Source organism: Scyliorhinus torazame, chromosome 9 (assembly GCF_047496885.1).
Source record: "Scyliorhinus torazame isolate Kashiwa2021f chromosome 9, sScyTor2.1, whole genome shotgun sequence".
Lineage (NCBI taxonomy): Eukaryota > Metazoa > Chordata > Chondrichthyes > Carcharhiniformes > Scyliorhinidae > Scyliorhinus > Scyliorhinus torazame.
In genome coordinates this window covers 98675865-98695989 of record NC_092715.1, presented here as the reverse complement: position 1 = coordinate 98695989, position 20125 = coordinate 98675865, and the positions used below count along the sequence as shown (strand labels likewise).

General features: G+C 46.8%; 1 protein-coding gene across 5 annotated transcripts in view; it reads left to right on the top strand.

Annotated features, from left to right (window-relative positions):
• The window catches only part of mctp1a (multiple C2 domains, transmembrane 1a), a 1185582-nt gene that overhangs the window by 548676 nt on the left and 616781 nt on the right, over window positions 1-20125 (top strand). For 4 of the 5 annotated variants that reach the window (XM_072516301.1, XM_072516303.1, XM_072516304.1 and 1 more), the window contains 2 exons: window positions 5743-5781; window positions 18437-18601. In XM_072516301.1, coding sequence (XP_072372402.1) covers window positions 5743-5781; window positions 18437-18601 — 204 coding nt within the window. The remainder of the gene's footprint in view (window positions 1-5742; window positions 5782-18436; window positions 18602-20125) is intronic. The other variant, XM_072516302.1, reaches the window with a different exon arrangement.

The window sequence follows — 20125 nt, the reverse complement described above, 5'->3', positions numbered from 1 at the left end:
TATCGGGAGGGATCCTCCCCCTCCCCCAATAATTTTGCCAGCATCGCGGCAAAGTACTCAGTCGGCTTCGGTCCTTCGACTCCTTCGGGCAGCCCCACAATCCTCAAATTCTGTCGCCTGGATCTGTTTTCCAGGTCTTCCATTTTTCCTCGCAGATCCTTGTTAGTATCCATCACCTTCCGCATCTCTTTCCCCATCGAGGCAAGTTGATCACCGTGCTGCAATAACGTCTCCTCCACTTCCTTCAGCGCCTCCCCTTGCTCTCGCACCTCCGCCACTGCGCTCGCCATCGCCGTCCTCACTTGGGAAACCGCCTCCTCCACCAGCACACTCAAAATCTCCCTCATCTCCTTCCTCACTGTCTCCATGCATTTCGCAATCTGCGCCAACTGCTTTTCAAATTCCGCAGCCATCACCTTGGTTATTTCTTCAGCCGTAAGCAGTGCGGCCTTCCCTGGTGCTCCAGCCTCCATTTTTCCTGGTGACCCCGCGGTGACCTTTCCAATCCCCGACGGACCTCCAGCTGATTTTTTTCCGGCCGTTTTCTTGCTCACCCTCGACATTTTTCTTTGTTCCTTTTTTCCTCCTGTGTCTTCACTGTGCCTCCTCCGTGCCTTCTCCCTTCTTCTGCCGCCTCCGCGGACCCTGGGACCGGGCTTAAAGACCCAAAAATGCCGTTGCCGACCGGGAGTCCTCCATTGTGCGGCCGCCTCCCGCCCGCCGTCACCGGAAGTCCCATCCATTCCTTTTCCCACAACTCTATATTTACACCTTTGTTGAGGAACCAAGAAATAATTAAGTGCCGTATTTGAAAGGGGTACTGCTGATCCAAAATGTAACAAAGCAAATGGTCAAAAAGAAACTTAATAACACAAATTGCACTGGCATTCCCAGGGTTGATAATGCACACCACCACATACGTGCTGCGCTCACTGGTCGGAAGCCCCCCCCCCCCCCCCCCCCCCCGCCTATGACACCAGCAGGCTACTTTCTGCTTTTCCCGCCCAAGATGACACTTTGCCAAAAAATGGCAAAATTCTACCCGACGTGTTAAATGGCCTAACCAGCATCCTTACAGGTGCTTCAGAAGTAAGTAAATGTTTTGTGCATGATACCTGTGAGGTGAGGAAGAATGTGCATGCATTCTTTCATTTCACTTAAACCTCTTGTACCCCTTTAACATGTAACTTCTGGCTTGGCTCTGTGGAGGGACTGTTTCTACCTCTCCCTCCATCCCTCAAACTGATCAACTGCCTCAGAGTGCTGGGTCAATGCAAGTGACAGTATCTAAATGTGGCTCAGTCACTTAATACTGTAGATTATGGTCATACAAAAATTATGCCTTTAGAATGCACTATATACAATAAGAATTAAGCTGGAAACTTATTTTAAAATGTTTAAATACTTTTCATAAAAAAGGTATTATAAATAGATATATCTTTAGTTCTCTTATTTTAGAAACAATAAAAAAGCTTGTTCCCTTTGTAACTGTTCAACATGCTGTACTCTTGCTGTATATTATATTAACATAGAGGATTGCAATTTAATATAATACATGCTGTCAATCAACCCTGATATTTAGCTGTATTTCAAAGCTTGCTTTGAGATCTTGTGGGCAACCAGTGTAAGATCATTTTTCAGGATGAGAGTAATAGGTTGCATTCCCACAAAATAAGTTTCTGAATACAGCAACATTCACAGTTGTTGAGCAGAAAGCAAATGCTTTCCCATCGGGAAAAGGCTACTCTTAGTTCTTCCGATCGAATGGCTGAAGATTAATTGGGCTGAAATTAATGCAGCCTGTCATCGCGGGAAACATAGTGGCCAGGCCCGCTTAATCATAGTAGGTAGAAGCGAAAGAATAATAATAATAATCTTTATTAGCGACATAAGTAGGCTTACATTAACACTGCAATGAAGTTACTGTAGCCGAGGTCATGGCGCCGAGGTCCCAGGTTCGATCCCGGCTCTGGGTCACTATCCGTGTGGAGTTTGCATATTCTTCCCGTGTTTGCGTGGGTTTCGCCCCCACAACCCAAAGATGTGCAAGCTAGGTGGATTGGACACGCTAAATTGCTCCTTAATTAATTGGGTACTCTAAAAAAAAATTTTTAATGAAGTTACTGTGAAAATCCCCTAGTCGCCACACTCCGGACCTGTTCAGGTACACCAGAGGGAGAATTCAAAATGTCTAATTCACCTAACAAGCACGTCTTTCGGGCTTAGTGGGAGGAGGCCGGAGCACCCGGAGGAAACCCACACAGACACGAGGAGAGCGTGCAGACTGCACAGCCAGTGACCCAAGTGGGAATCCAACCTAGTTACCCTGGTGCTGTGAAGCAACAGTGCTAACCACTATGCTACCATGCTGTCTATTTACCCCTATTAACTCGGAGGGCAAAAGAGACTGACATGAGGGGCGTCATTCTCCGCCGGCGGGAGTCTCCGTTTTGCTGGCGCCCGGGGGTTTCCCGACGGCGTGGGGCTGCCCCACAATGGGAAACCCCATTGACCGGCCGGTGTTACGGAGACTCCCGCCGGCCGGTCGGGGCAGAAATGTGGCGGGGCGGGTAGGAGAATTTCGCCCGAGGTTCTTGTTGCCATGGGTCGTATGTCAATTAGGCTTTTTCATACCCTTGGAAGATGAACTGGCAAACAATATTGGGCTCACTATCAGGCATTCTATGCTCAATTGAGAGATGCGGCATTGAGCAGGGCTGTGACTGCCCCTGAACCCTTTTCCCCCTCTTCGGCAGCACCCACTCTGCGATCCCCGGGCAACCCCTAATCGCCTTTGGTCTGGAAATCCACAATGATCCTGGGCCGGCAAGGCCCAACAGAATCTCGGCCATTATGAGTGTTGTTCAAGGGTGTGGTAGCCCTCCACAGGGCCCAATAAGGTCGAGAACCTGACTTGCATTAAATTGAATTAATTTTAACATTAGCGAGGTTATAGTCGATTCTTCGGACCTCATTGAATCTTCCCACCCACCAGCGTGATGTCACACGGGTGCAATTCACTACTGGTTCTCAAAAACAGGAACCAACCGTGATGACCACGTGGGGTGCAAAGGTGCTTATAGACCCTAGGGTTGAAGACCAAGGTGCCAGGGGGCACAGAGAGGTGGCAAACTTCTCCACTGGGGGAGGGGACATCCCCTTATGTATGTTTGGGAGAGGGGAGGGCTTCACACTGGAAAGCCAGCTTGGGGGGAGGGGAGGGGAGTCAGTCGGGAGAGTGCCTTCGACACCTCTGTCGTGGGAGGTTGCCCCAAAGCTTTGGCAGGGGTGTTCTCCACGGGTGGGTTGGGTAAGTGTATTTCTACCACAGATCGCGGTGCTTTTTAAAGATAGCCCCCCCCCGATCTCTGTAGCCGGGCTTGCTGGCTCTGAGGTCCCGCCCCGCTAAATTCCCCCACTGATTTATTTTCCGACCAAGTGTCAGACAATCTGGACAGAAAACCTGGCTGCATTTCTGGGAGAAATATATATATTTTAAATATTTTCATTCTCCTTTTTCACATTTTCTCCCAAATTTACACCCAACAATAAACAATAATCAGTAACGAATGTAATGTCAATCCCCATATCAATAACAACGATACCATCCTCCCACCAAACCCCCAAACATTAGCCCGCATGTTAACATAAACAAATGACAAAAACAAATCAGGAATTATCCATAGACACCATTAACACACACAGACCCTCGCCCCCCCAACCCTCCCAGCGTCTCTCTAATGTTCGATGTAATCCAATTCTCGAAAGTGCATAATGAATAAACCCCATGAATTGTAGAACCCCTCCATCCTTCCCCTCAGTTCAAATTTGACCTTTTCAAGCGTCCAGAATTCCAGCAGGTCCCCCCAACCTTGCCAGGGCACAGGGTGGAGAGTTTAATCTCCACCCTAACAGGAATTGCCTTCGGGCGATCAACGAGGCGAAGGCTACAACATCTGCCTCCGCGCCCGTTTCCAACCCCGGTTGGTCCGACACCCCGAATATGGCCTCACGAGGTCCCGGGTCCAGTTTCACATGCGGCACTTACCCTAAATTACCCTAAAAACCTCCTTCCAGTAATCCTCCAGCTTTGGTCAGGACCAAAACATATGACGTGGTTTGCGCCCCCCCCCCCCCCCCCCCCCCCCGCAACGTTCACACACATCTTCTACCCCCTTAAAGAGCCGGCTCATCCTCGGCCTTGGAAGGTGTGCTCTATACACCACCTTCAGCTGTATCAGCCCCAACCTCGCACACAAGATGGAGGCGTTCACCCTCAGGAGCACCTCACACCAGAACCCCTCCTCCATACCCTCTCCCAACTCTTCCTCCCACTTTGTCTTGATACATTTCTGGGAGAAATTGTCTTGATACATTTCTGGGAGAAATATGACAATTTTCAGTCAGAACCTGATACTTTGCCATTTTGTCGGAAAAGTCGGCCAATAGACTGAAGTCAACTAAAGATTTCTCACCCTTCGCCCAGGAGTTACTCCTTCCAGCTGAATGATAAGTCTGCAGGCTGGAGAGTGGACTGGGATATTTTAAGTGGAAGGCAGCTCAATCTACCTATTTAAATGAACCCAAGCCTTGAAATGTTTTCTGATGATATTTGACCTGACATGTTAACTCTGTGTTTCAGCACTAGTGAATTTTAGTCCTGTTTAAAAAGTCAAATTGCATTAGAATAGCCATGATGAGTTTGATGTGAAAATCCAGTCCCTCGTGAACACCTGACTGTAGTACCTGGCAACTGTTAGATCAAAACCAACAGAACAATATTCATGTAATCTTTTGTGATAGATTTCAATCTGTTCAATATATATAAAATAGTTTTTAAAAATCCTTACAACTCAGAAGACCATTGAGCGTAAAGTTGTGAATCTTGTAAAAACAGTGTCTTTTGATAATTGATTTTAAGTATGTGCATGTCTGACTCCAGCCAAGCTGTCCTATGTAGTATTGCCTGTATCTTACCTGCTGGAATTCTCATCATTCTGTACCGGAGAGAGGTCTGCATATGCTTGGTCACATCCATGTGCACTGCTCTCTCCCAGTAGTTGAAATGTAAGTATTTAAAGAATTGTGGAAAACATTGCTCCGTGGAACCCGGAGCAATTTGTACACCCAGATTGATTGTGTCAGATTGTGACACCAAGCAGTGTCAAACTAAAGTGGGGTGAGACTACAAACCTGAGGAAGTCCCATTCATAGTCACTTGTTCCAATCCAGAGTCAGTTCATGTGCAGACTTAGATTTTGTGTGGCTGAAGCCCCAACACTAAACATATAGTGTAAATGCACCATTACATAAAATTGTTTGCACATTAGTATCAATTTTAATTTCTAAGATTCTTAGAATTTTGGATAACTGGCTACTTTTTCCCAGATCGTAATTCAGCTATTCTGCAAATTCAGTAGGCAATTTCCCCATGAGAAACTGATTATTGGGAATCGAATATTCTTGGCTGTAATAAAACTTTTCTTTAAAAATCAAATAAACATGAATTCATGCTGTTCCTTGAAAAATTAGTATTTTGATCCTGTTAGGCTTCTGGATTAGCCGTTGTCCTTTCAATTTTACTCATTTACTAAACCTTCCATCGTCACAAAGCAGAATAAGATGTTGTACTCAATCCCTCCTCCCCATTTTGGCAGCACTACTTCCCATAGCATTACTTTTATATAAATAAAGATTAACATTGCAGCTCAGTGGTGTTTAAATATTTTGTCCTTTCCACAGAATATGCTTTTGAGAAGGAATTGGACACCATCCTGCAAGGTAATAGATAGTCTGATAATTGTTTGAAACGTAACATGGGAAGAAATAACAGCTGCCTTGTAACTTGCATCTTTCTCCTTTAAAGTTGTGATATGTTTACTATGGAGTTTTTCCTTGTCACAAAGTGAACCAACGTTATCAAGTTGCTTTTATGTATATAGCTTGAATTGCTAGGATATACGGTTGCATAAGGAAATGTTTTGAAATTCATTTTGCCACAAGGGATAATAGTAGAAATCATGGGCTGGATTCTGCTAAAATGGGACTCTGTCCCCACGCCGGCGTAAAAACGCTGGCGTTTAACTCCCGAGCTTCCGATAAAAAAGATCATCCAATTCACTGACCTGCAGGGGGCTAGCAGGGACCCAGAGAGATTCACGCAGCGTTCGCTGCGGATACGGCTCCCGCACTTCTGGTTTCGAGTTTGCGCATGTGCATGGCGACGGCCTCCACGGAGGCAGCTGCAAAATGTAGGCCCCCCCGATCGGCCGCACGCCTGAAGATCCGACCAGCCCGATCTGCCCGCCAGCCGCCCATAAGGTCCCCGGTGCCCTATTCCCCCACCCCACCAGGGCGGCCATGGACTGAGTCCACAGCCGCCACGCAAGCTTCCCGAATGGCGATAGGTGGTTAGAACCACGCCATCGGGAACTCGGCCGGCCGCTAGCGGAGAATCTTGGGTCCCGGAGAATCGCTGGACTGTGCCAGGCCTGATTTCAGCGTGAAATTGGACTCTCCGCCCCACGCCACAATTCCGGCGCTGGGCTGCGGAGAATACAAGATCAGTATTGTGGAAACATGATGAAAGTCAGTCAATATTTCCAATGGATGGTGTCAGCATTATTTTTTGTCCACACAACCTAATAAATAATCTTAGAAAGAGAGCAGGCTACAGGGGCGGGATTCTGGGGACATCCTGTGTCTTCCCACTAACGAGTTAAGTCTGACTAGGAGAATGTAACTCTGCCAGGTGTGGTCGTATCCCTCTGGCTCCATGCTAGCCGTATTTTCCCTCAGTTGGTTTAACCCCTAAATTACCCGCTTCACCTTCAATATAATTTCTGGACCCAATTTCCTAACATCTCCCTTGTGTAACAACTGTTAGACTTTTAAATCCAGATTTTTATTGAATTCAAATTTCACCATCTAAGTGGCAGGATTTGAACCCGGGTCCACTGAGAATTATCCTAGATCTTTGGATTACTAGTCCAATGACAACATCACCACCTCCCAAGTGGGTGCTTGAGACCCACTTTTGGGGCTGGATTATAGTTGCTGAGGATGGGACCTGTTGCAGGCAGTCATGCTGTCATGCCGCTGGCCTGTAGGTCAGTTGCCTGGCTCCAACCTGCCCTATTCCTGGAGGGAGGACTGTGTGTTGGGGGGATGGTTTGAAGCAGTCAGTAAATCAATTGAGGCTGTTCAATCCCTCCCCCTCCCCCCCACTTTAGGCCAATTAATCATAGAATTTACAGTGCAGAAGGAGGCCATTCAGCCCATCGAGTCTGCACCAGCTCTTGGAAAGAGCACCCTACCCAAGGTCAACACCTCCACCCTATCCCCATAACACAATAACCCAGTAACCCCACCCAACACTAAGGGCAATTTTGGACACTAAGGGCAATTTATCATGGCCAATCCACCTAACCTGCACATCTTTGGACTGTGGGAGGAAACCGGAGCACCCGGAGAAAACCCACTCACACACGGGGAGAACGTGCAGACTCCGCACAGACAGCGACCCAAGCCGGAATCGAACCTGGGACCCTGGAGCTGTGAAGCAATTGTGCTATCCACAATGCTACTGTGCTGCCCTTTGTTAGAGGTTAACTGGAATATTCCAATTGGCCTTTAGGTTCCCACTGATGGGGGGGGGGGGGGGCAGTATAGCAGCCTGGTGACAGACTCCGGGCCAGCACTCCAGTTGGGCTCAGAGGTCCTCCCTGCCTATCCGGTTCCATCAGCAGCCACACTCTGTCTGTGATGTGGCTCCCATTCTTTCTCTCTCTCTCTTTTGGAGCAAGGGTACATCAGAATGGTGGCACCCTCTTTCCTTACTTACCTGTAAGGCTAGCTTCTGCTACTTCAGTGCTGGAAGGCCTCCTATTCGCACCAACTTTGAGAGCCCTCACCCAATGTTTATTCGGAAAACCCACAGGAGAGTGACTGTCTTTCATACTATGACGGCTTCTGACTCCCTTTTGAGCCTGCCAGCCCTGAAGCCGAGAGGAAAAGCATGGTTCCTCATTGTACACATTTCATGTTTTATAAAACAGTTCTATTCCATACAAGTGTAAAAGTGTTGAGACTGTTGAACAGGATTCAGCATCTGCTATCTTTCTCAGCCTACCTGTCATTTTCAGGTTAGCTTTCATCTCTTGAAAATGACTGCTGTTATCTGTTAAAATACCAGCCAATGAGTAACACTGTTGTTTAAAATCTGTTGGCTAATTTCTCCCAGCTTTTGTCCATTTGAATTTGGAAACTCTTTGTGATACTCCCCTGTGCATACATACACATGAGTGCCTACTCTGCATTTACCCATACGCGCCTACTCTGTATTTAAACATACGCGCCTTCTCTGTATTTACACATACGTGCTGACTCTACCTATACACATGCGTGCTTACTCTATCTAATGAGTACCTACTCTACATATACACTTATGTGTCTACTCTGCGTATATACATACATGCCTTCTCTACCTATACACATTTGTGCCTACTCTACCAGACACAAGCGTGCCTACTCTACATATACACATACGTGCCTACTCTGCAGTCCAGATTGTATGACAAGCTTTAATTAAAATTGTTGAAGGAATATTTGGAACAAACAATTTTGTTGTATTTTATTCAGCATTTACAAATGAGGTTTGTTCAAAAATATGGGGCTGGATTCTCCGTCGGCGGGATCCTCCGCTTTACCGTCAGCACACCATGCCCATGGATTTCCCAACGGCGTGGGGGTGCCCATAATGGGAAACCCCATTGGCCGGCTGCCGGCGGCGACGCGCTGCATCAGAAAACGGGTGTGGCGGGACGGAGAATTCCTCCCATGCAGTTTCTTCAATCTGGCATGTAAAATCTGTCACTGCTGCTGTTGCCATCGTCCTATCTGAATAAGTTGATGGACATGCAACAAATCAAATTCTCTGGAAATGGGGTGGCTTCAAATTCTGCACTTTTGCTGTTGACTGAAGACACAAATCCATGAGAGGCCGGATTTGCTGCAAGTGACCGTATGAAGGGTTATCAGGTGTCTTTGAGGATTGCTGTGTTAGTGCCTGTTGCCAAGCCACGGTAGCTTCTGATTGTCATGGTGGCATATGATGGCCCAAACGTGATGTTGCCATTTTCCTTTGTCATCAGCTTGTGTCTCCCAGGTGTGAGAATCCATGTTTAGGGCTTTCATGTCATGCTTTTAAGTATTTTTGAAGCACTGCCTTAAGCATCCTACTGGCCTTTAGCTTACTTCACAATACAGAAAATCCTTAGGTTTGCAAATGTGCCCGAGTCAGTAAATTGTCTCTGCTTGACAAGTGCCAACATTCTTGGAAGATTTTACTTTGAGAAGACTGCTGCATTTGTGATTTGTCCTTCCATGAGATGACCAAAAATCAGCAAAGATGAAAGGTGTTGAATTTTAGTTCTGGATAGCTGTAAGCAATCCACCGGCCATATAAAACAATAAACTTAGTCCTAAGGGTCAGGTTGATATTATTCCATCCATATTTTGTGAATTGGCCAAACGTTTTAGCTTATTTCCCTATATATGTGTCAAGTTCTCCATGAAGAGACAGATCGCCTGTCACCGTGGACCTGACGTAGCAGAATTTGCTAAGCATATCCAGTGGGGTGCTATTTAATGTGATCAGGGGTGGAGAAGCAACACCCTGTCCCATGACTACAGTTTTCTTGAAGCCTATAGTCAGGGAGAACAGGTTGCAGGCATAGGAGAGTTGGTCCATGAGTCTTTGTAGCTGAGTTTCCATGTGAACATCTCGCACAGCATCATCAGTGTAGAGGAGTTCTCTGATCAAGATGTTTTTCATCTTTGTTTTCAGTCTGGCTAAATTTTAGAGCTTGTCATCTGATCGAATATACTCCTTCCATTATCCAATGTATAATTTCTGCTTGTTGTGTTTTTGTTTCTTTTTCTTGTTGGGGGAGGGGTTTTGTTGAACATTTGTTGAAAAATGTGAATAAAGATATTTTCAAAAGAATATGCTCCTTCCATGAAAGATTAACCTCCTATATATGCAAAGAAGAAAAAGGTCAGCAGCATGGAGAAGGAAATACCAAACAAAGCAGTTTGGGTCACAACCCTGTTTCAGTTTATTCTTTACCGTGAAACTGATGTCATCAAACTATACAGCATAATACATGTTGTCACGAAAGGAGCAGGCGAGACTGAGGAGCTTTGGTGGGAAGCTGTTTTCCCCCTCCTGACATTTACTCTTTTTTTGGTACATAGGATGGGTTTCATAGAATCCCCACAGTGCAGAACGAGGCCATTCTGCCCATCAAGTCTGTGCCGACCATCTGAAAGAACACCCCACCTACGTCCACTCGTAACCCCACCTAACCTTCAAACACTAAGGTACAATTTAGCATGGCCATTCCAACTAATCTGCACATCTTTGGACTGTGGGAGGAAACCGGAGCATCCGGAGGAAACCCACGCAAATATGGGGGAAAAATGCAAACTCCACACAGTCACCCGAGGCTGGAATTGAACCCGGGTCCCAGGCGCTGTGAGGCAGCAGTGCTCACCATTGTACCACCGTTCTGATTGTGAAGTTTAATATCTAACAAAGCAATGACAGAAGGGTGGAGGTACAAGAGGGCATCTGGCAGCAGTTCAGAACAGCAGTGAATCAGCGGCCTGCTTTTCATTCCATTAAAACTGGGCAGACTGTAAAACAGACGACAGATTCATTATAGCTTATTTTATGCTCTCACTGAAGACCAATTTCACCCTCTAGGGCGTTCAAACTATCGTTTAGTGACATTTTATGTTTTGTTTTGTAAAGTTAACTGAAATATCAATTTTCATTCCAGTGGTATTACCCCACTTGGAACCATCTTTTACACTACTTCACTTTTAGAATTGGCATAACCTATAATGAGCATCACTGGGGCCTGAGGGCCAATTTTAATCTGAGCAGGAATAGCAAAGGGAGTTTCTAGCTTGTCCAACAGCAGTAGCAAGAGCTCTAAACGATTTTAACAGCTGGCCCTCCTTCATACGCAGCTTGCCAATTTCATGTTGGATGACAGGAGATGTCATCTCAGGAATCTGTTCCTGGCACTAGGTACCTGGGATGGGGATAATGAGGTGAGGTGGATGGGGCAGGGCAGGGGAGTCCCAAGGCTTCCTTATGGATCATAGCGGAGCCATGGCAGATCTGGAATCTTGGAGGCTGGCATGAAACCAATTTGCATCTCGCTAATGGGATGCAAATGAAGGCCTAACCAGAACCTTACCCCACGCCTGATTCTCTGCGGTACCAGTGGTAAAAATGCCACTCCGGAACACGGCTGGACCAACATGGCCGACAGAAGTTGGGGTGTGTCTGAAGAAAGCCTGGTTCTGCCTGCGGAGTTCATTGTAAGAGGCCGCTAGTGACCCTAGAACATCACGGATGTTCCTCGGAGACCGCGTTAGGGAACTGGAGCTGGAGTGGGATGAATTTCGGATCATCCGGGAGGCAGAGGGGCTGATAGAGAGGAGTTACAGGGAGATAGCCACACCCAAGATTCAGGACAAGAGTAGCTGGGTTACAGTCAGGGGATGGAAAGGAACCGGGCAGACAGTGCAGGGGTCCCCTGTGGCCATTCCCCTTCAAAACAAGTATACCGTTTTGGATAATGTTGGGGTGAAGACCTACCAGGGGATGGCCATAGCGGTCAGGTGTCTGGCGCTGAGCCTGGCTCTGTGGCTCAGGAGGGAAGAGGTGAGAACAGAAAAGCGATAGTGATTGGAGATTCTGTGGTCGCGAATGAGACTCCCGGAAGGTATGTTGCCTCCCGGGTGCCAGAGTCAGGGATGTCTCGGATAGAGTCTACAGGATTCTTAAGGGGGAAGGGGAGCAACCGGAAGTTGTGGCGCACATTGGTACCAACGACATAGGTAAGAAAAGGGATGAGGATCTAAAAAGTGATTTTAATGAGTTAGGTTGGAAGCTAAAGAGCAGGACGAGTAGGGTAGTGATCTCAGGATTGCTACTAGTCCACATGCTAATGAGGCAAGGAACAGAGAGCGAGTGCAGCTGAACACGTGGCTACGGGGCTGGTGCAGGAGGGAAGGCTTCAGATATGTGGATCATTGGGATATCTTCTGGGGAAGGTGGGACCTGTACATGAAGGACAGATTGCACCTAAACTGGAAGGGCACCAATATCCTGGGTGGGAGGTTTTCTACAGCTCTTCGGGAGGGTTTAAACTAGTTTGGCAGGGGGTGGGAACCAGAGCTATGGATCAGAGGATAGGGTAGCTGTTGAACCGGCAGAAATAGTATGCAGCAAGTCTATGAGGAAGGATAGTCAGTTGATAGGGCAAAGTTGCACTCAGTGAGATGGGTTAAAGTGTGTCTGTTTCAATGCAAGGAGTATCAGGAATAAGGGAGATGAACTTAGAGCACGGATAAGTACATGGAACTATGATTTTGTGGCCAATTCGGAGACATGGATTTCACAGGGGCAGGAATGGTGGTTAGATATTCCGAGGTTTAGATATTTTAAGAAGAATAGGGAGGGAGATTAAAGAGGAGGGGGAGTGGCACTGTTAATTACGGAGTGCATCACAGCTGCAGAAAAGGAGATAGTCGAGGAGGGGTTGTCTACTGAGTCCGTATGGGTGGAAGTTAGAAACAAGAAAGGAGCAGTCATTTTATTGGGAGTTTTCTATAGACTCCCCAATAGCAGCAGAGAGATGGAGGAACAGGTTGGGCGGCAGATCTTGGAAAGGTGCAGAAGTAACAGAGTTGTTGTCATGGGTGACTTCAATTTCTCTAATATTGATTGGAACTTCCTTAGTGCAAATGGTTTGGATGGAGCAGATTTTGTCAGGTGCGTCCAGGAAGGATTCCTGACTAAATATGTGGATAGGCCGACTGGGTGGAGGCCATATTGGATTTGGTGCTTGGCAATGAACCAGGCCAGGTGTCAGATGACTTGGTGGGAGAGCATTTCGGTGACAGTGACCACAACTCCTTGACCTTTACCATAGTCATGGGAAGGCATTTAATTGAGGGGGGGGGGGGGGGGGGAATTATACTGCTATTAGACAGGAGCTGAGGAGTATAAATTGGGAACAGATGTTCTCAGGGAAATGCCCAACAGTAATGTGGGGGTTGTTTAAGGAGCACTTGCTGTGAGTGCTGGATAGTTTTGTCCCACTGAGACAAGGAAGGAATGCAAGGTGAAGGAGCCTTGGATGACAAGAGAAATGGAGCTTCTAGTCAAGAGGAAGAAGGAAGCTTGCGTAAGGTTGAGGAAGCAAATATCTGGCACGGCTCTAGAGGATTACAAGGTAGCCAGGAAGGAACTCAAAAATGGACTTAGGAGAGCTAGAAGGGGGCATGAGAAAGCCCTGGCGGGAAGGATTAGGGAAAACCCCAAGGCGTTTTACACTTATGTGAGAAATAAGCGGATGATCAGAGTCAGAGTAGGGCCGATCAGGGATAGTGTGGGGAACTTGTGCCGAGAGTCTGAGAACATAGGGAATGCCCTAAATGAATATTTTGCTTCAGTATTCACTATAGAGAGGGACCTTGTTGCTCGTGAGAACAGTGTGAACCAGGTTAATAGGCTTGAACAGGTTGATATTAAGAAGGAGGATGTGCTGGAAATTTTGAAAAGCATCAGGATAGATAAGTCCCCTGGGTCAAACAGGATATACCCAAGGTTACTACGGGAAGCGAGGGAGGAGATTGCTGCGCCATTGGCGATGATATTTGCCTCCTCACTCTCCACTGGAGTAGTACCGGATGATTGGAGGGAGGCGAATGTTGTTCCCCTGTTCAAGAAAGGGGATAGGGAAACCCCTGGGAATTACAGACCCGTCAGTCTTATGTCTGTAGTGAGCAAAATACTGGAAAGGATTCTGAGAGATAGGATTTATGATTGTTTAGAAAAACATATTTTGATTAAAGATAGCCAGCATGGCTTTGTGAGTAGCAGGTCATGCCTCACAAGCCTCATTGAATTCTTTGAGGATGTGACGAGACACATTGATTTTAAAAAATAATTTTTATTAAAGGTTTTCATAAAATATCAATAACAAAATGAAAAAGAAAAAAGAACCTAACAGGGTTAAGTACAAAACACAATCTAAAAAAGCAACCCCCCAAACCCCTCCCCCCCCCCCGTGTATAAATAATAAATTAACATTGACACCCCGACTTAACACAACAGGTGTATACACCCCCTCAGACCCTCCAGTGTAAATAACATAAACAAAAATAAAGTAACCCCCCCCCCCCCCCGAGCTGCTGCTGCCATTGACCAATGTCTATCGTTCTGCCAGAAAGTCTAAGAACGGTTGCCACCGCTTAAAGAACCCTTGTACCGACCCCCTCAAGGCAAATTTCACCCTCTCCAATTTAATGAACCCTGCCATATCGCTGATCCAGGATTCCACGCTAGGGGGCCTCGCATCTTTCCACTGAAGGAGAATCCTTCGCCGGGCTACCAGGGACGCAAAGACCAGAATTCCGGCCTCCTATTTGTGGCCACATCGCCATCAGGACCTCATACAACAGCCTAACCCACCTGAGACGAGACACATTGATGAAGGTCGGGCAGTGGCTGTGGTGTATATGGATTTCAGTAAGGCATTTGATAAAGCATTTTGGTGGTGTGCTGTGCCCTCCACAACCTGGCACAGGAGCGGGACTACATGCTGGAGAGGAGGGACGTGCAGCCTCATCTGAGGCAGACCAGGTTGTGATAGAGGATGAGCCCGGAGAAGACCCACAGGAGGGGGCGGAAGATGGAGCGTAGGGAGCCGACATGCCCAGAGGACCAGGAGGAGACCCTCAACCTCACCTGATTCTCATAAGATGAGGCTTTGTCTGTTAGCTCCCCCGTCTTTCCCCTCTAACAATCCCACGTTCCCCCCATTCTCCTCATGCCCCACCTTCCCAAACAATCCCCAATTCACCTCCTCCTCCCCCTCCAACCTGACTACCCTGTTTCACCCTCCAAGGGTCGATGTAACATCACCCCAGGGTGATGGACCTATGTTGGCACTGCCACCGGGTCAATATACAAGACAGGAGAGTGATGATAACGCGCTGTGAGGCTAGCTCTGGTGCTCCTCAGTTTATGCCTAAGTCTGACTCCTGTCTTTCTGCTGACAGCACGCTCACACCCAAGCTCTGAATCGGGTCTGCATCAGGGGCGATTGACCTTCGACCACTGTGCCCATGGGGTGGAAGGTGGAGAGACTGGAGGGAAGCTGGGGGTAGGGGGTTAGGCAGGCCCGCTGTGAACTTTAACATGACAGAAGCTTCACATGTATCAGGTGCAACATGTTTCAATTTTGAACATTTGACATTTCCATTCTCCCTAGCAACAGACGGTGCCCCCCCCCATGCCCAGTCAATGCTCCTCTGTCTTGATTTTTCATGGTCTACTGCAACGTCTACGTGTGTCCCCAAGATGCACATTAGACGTGGAGGCAGCCATCTGCTTTCCACGCCCTGTGCCCTTTGATATCCTCTGGAGGGCATCAGCCGACTTACCGGGGTCACTGACATTGCCATGCTGTCGTGCTCTGCCCGCTGCCCTTGAGATTCGCAGGTGTTAGATGGAGGGGATTCATAAGCCCTGGAGACTGTAGTTCTCTCCTTGTTGCCAGGCCTCCAGTGCTTCCTCCTCCCTGATGGTGCCCGTGGGACCCTGGGGAATGGAGTGGCAGCTGGAGTGAGCTCCAGCGACCTCAGTCTTGTGGCATTGCCAGTTCTGGAGGCTCCCCATTTTCTGCACCATGATGTTGATGCCCTCAGCGATGCTCCTCAGTGACTGGGCCATGCTCTGTAGTGCCTCGGCAATGTCCATCCGCATCTGGGATACATACCTCAGTGGCTGGGACATGATGTTGAGGCCCTCAGCTGTGGTCATCACAGACTGAGACATGCCTTGGCCACCACCACTCAATATGCAAATGTTGAGCTCCAGGTTTTCCACTGCGGTTGCCACCCTAGCAGTATTGTCCTCGGTGCCACGCATTGTCTTTACCATCTCCTGTGCCTGCAGCCTTTGGAACTCCTCCAGTCAGTCTTGCAGTCACTGGAATGTCGGTGACATCCACCCCTGAATCTCACCCTTTGCCCTAAGTGTCATTAAATACGGGCTGCGATCTCGCCAACACGGCCGTCATGAAACACCCCACCAATGGTGCCCAAAATTACACTTTGAAATGTTTCCATTCAATCTATGTCAAAACTGTTAGATGACTAACTGACATGACAATCTACCTACTCTTTGTACTTCTGGGTATGAGTAGAACATCTGCACTCTTGCCCTCAAAGACATGGCAATTGGCACAAACTGTGTTGTTGGAAATAGCTGGGTGAACTTTATTTCATCTTTAACTGCTCCAACAGCATCAGAAGCACAGGCACGGTGGAGGAAAGTTTTAAGGCATTGGATTCCAAACAGCACTTTTCTCACAAAGCTGACATGTGATTTTGTAGGTCTGTACTAGCTTACGGGTCAGTCAAATTTACACATTTATTTCAGCAGCATTTCCCAATTAATTCCACTGTCTAATTATGAGATATATTGGTGAGAAATTCATTCACGTAGTTTTGCTTTTAGCGATGCTGCACAGCCTTACATCAATTCACTGGGGCAAGCCTCTTTGCAATCGATATGCAGCATTCTTTAATAATGGACAACAGCTCCACAGGCCATATAAGTATTGGCCTGCAGTACAGTCTGTCCCCAGAGAATTGCGTGTTTTGCGTAGTGCTTCTAGGAGGAGAAATTTCCATACAAAATATTCAGAAGAAGAAATTTCATGTGTACAAATAAAATATATCATTGTGAAGGTGGTCGTCGTGTTTGTATATATGTAATAATAAACTTGGAATGTATTCAAAATCCTCGTGGGCGAAACATGCTGGTGTAACATGAATTCCTTATAACATCATGGAAAGATTTATGAATCTCAGTTCAGTCTGTTTCATTCCATAAGTGCTGAATGCCATGATCCTAATTCACATTGTTTTCTCTTCAGTTAGAATACACTTCAGCAAATTCTTTATTTGTACAAATTAGCTGGTTGTAATTAGCTGGACCATTTATTCCCTTGATCTAAGCACAACAACTGCAATGCTGACTATTCTCAGAAAGTTGTCTTCATAAGTGAAAGAAGATCACATTTAATAAAATCTCCTGGGTTTTATTTTATGCAGGACCAGTCACTTTGCAATAGCGATTGCTTAATTTCAGTATGGTGCAATTAAGAGATGAGGGTACTGCATTGATTTTAAGAGTAATGTTTAATGTTTAGCAATCTATTTAATGACCCATAACGTCCGGGTTCTCCAGCATTGCATTTAGGGGGTACCCCAATGATGTGTTTGGGGAGTCCCTCTAGGACGTTCCCACATAAGAGTTTACCCAGAAATTGCCTAGAAGTGCTAACTTCCTCTGCACAATTGCGCTGGGCTGGGAACCATACGACAGGAGTGATTTAAATCGCCAATTGCGGATGGTTCTGCCAGTTTTACCTTGATAGTAAGGAAAAAACTAACTTCTCACTCCAGAGCAACTATTTTAAAAAATCCAGACCCAGCCTCACATAGGAAATCCCCCCCCACATACAATTCCTGAGATGACCCGCCACATCACCCTTGACCCATGCCCCCCCCCCCCCACCCCCCCAACCCGGTCCGATGCCCCTGCCTGTGTGATCTGGTCCAATCCCCTCTCCAGGTATACCTGGTCCGACCCCCCCCTACTCTGGTCCCCCGTCCGTCCCCCCTGTCCCTCCGGAACATCTCTGGACATAAAGCTACACCCTTCTCTGGTGTGACCACTCCACACCCCCCGCCCCCCCCACTTTTCTAGTTCAACTGTCTGACCCTCCCATGTTCAACCTGACACCAACGCCCCCCCTCCCCCCCAAGCCATCTGACCACACCCCTTCCCGTCGTCTGAATTACTTAACCTTTTAATTGTCCCTTTAAATATCTCCTTCTTGGCAACTAGTGCCGTAAAAAGAGGGCATTTCTTACCAATCTGTTTCCCAGGTACTCCACTCCATTTCTGCCGGGGGCACGCTTCGCTGGTCCTGTCTCACCCACCCGAGTGAGGGAGGTTGGGTAAGACGGGGACTTTGAAATCCCCAAAAGAGTGGCAATCTGCCGGAGATTGCTGCACTTGAAGAAGTAAGAATTATTATAATGATGGACATTAGAGTAGACAATCAGTTCTCAAAGTCAGAATGAGTATAAATGAAAAAATCAATGTTACAGTGAATCAGGGTTGTGTTTATATTTCAAATACGCCTTTATTAATAGCCATGAATAATAGATCAATAATAATTAATAATTTAAGCCAAACAATAATATACTGTCAGTAATCAATGCTTATATGCATTCATTTTAATCATTTTCCTTCTTCTGCGTATTCCCTCAGGTACAGAACGCTCGCCTTCTCGAGGCACACAAAAGTGACCTACTCTGGAGAGGGGTTGTCAGTATCATCCTAATTGAGGGCTATGACCTTAAGCCCATGGATCCAAATGGACTCAGTGATCCATATGTAAAATTCAAAATGGGTTGTCAGAAATACAAGAGTAAGGTAATTGAGTAATCAAGATAAAAATGTTTTCCAGCTAGCTTTTAAAAATATATATATTTATTCTCCTAATTTTTCACATTTTCATCCAAGTGTACACCCACCAACAAATAATTAACACAATGTCAATCCCCTGGCCAACAATTCCTTCCTCCCACCAACCCCTAAACAACCCTCAACATTTTAAATACAAACATCAAAGAAAAGGATTCAGGAATCCACCCATACATAGTCACCAATAACATACACAGTCCAAATCCCCCCCCCACCCCCACCCCCACCACCACAACACCGCCCCCCCCCCCCCCCCCCAATGTTCGATGTCATCCAATTCTTGAAAGTGCATAATAAACAAAGCCCATGAATTGTAGAACTCTTCGATCCTTCCCCTCAACTCAAACTTCACTTTCTCGAGTGGGAAAAACTCCAACAGATCCCCCGCCATGCCAGGGCACAGGGTGGAGAAACTGATCTCCACCCCAACAGGATCCGCCTTTGGGCTATCAGCGAGGTGAAGGCTAAAACATCTGCCTCCGCACTCGCTTCCAACCCCGGCCAATCCGATATCCCGAATATGGCCTCCAGAGGACGGGGCTCAAGCCTCACATCTACCACCTTTGAAATTACCCTGAACTCCTCCCTCCAATACCCTTCCAGCTTTGGACAGGACCAAAGAATATGAAGGTGGTTTGCGGGCCTAAACATCATCTACCCCCTCAAAGAATCGGCTCATCCTCGCTTTTGTGAGGTGTGCCCTATATACCACCTTCAGCTGTATCAGCCCCAACCTTGCGCACGAAGTTGAGGCATTTACTCTCCGGAGCACCTCACACCACAACCCCTCCTCCATGCTTTCTCCCAACTCTTCCTCCCACTTTGCCTTAATCCCCTCCAGCGGTGCCTTCTCTTCTCCCAGAGTCGCCCCATAAATCGGCGACACCACCCCTTCTCCATTCCCCCTGACGTCAGCACCTCCTCCAACAGTGCGGAGGCCGGAGCCACCGGACAGCTCTGTATCTCCATCTTAGCGAAATCTCGGACCCGCATATACCTAAACATCTCCCCTGCCCCAACCGATATTTTTCCCCCAGCTATCAAGCTAGTTTTTATTGAAATAATAATGATGATGAATTATTATAATGAACAAAATTATTATTAATATATATTTAGATCCCGGATGAGAATCCAACTATTTTCAATTTCCAAAGTTGTGAGAAAATGTTACTGCACCATAGAATGATGACCCATAGGTATTTCTTAGTTAAAACTAACTTTAATTTATACACCGAATTTACCACATTAAAAACAAAGAAATAACTTTACAGTTAACCGTTACAGCAGCACTTAAGTAAAAGAGAAAACCTTAACTTTCTTCCTAAACCTGCCACTATATTCCAATTAAGCAAACCAAATTATTTCAAATACCACTCATGAATAAAGTTAACAATCAGGTTTCTACTTACTGGACTTCCGGTTGCGGCGATGCGGAGCTAAGCCGCACATTTCGGCAGCTCCCGCTATAATGGA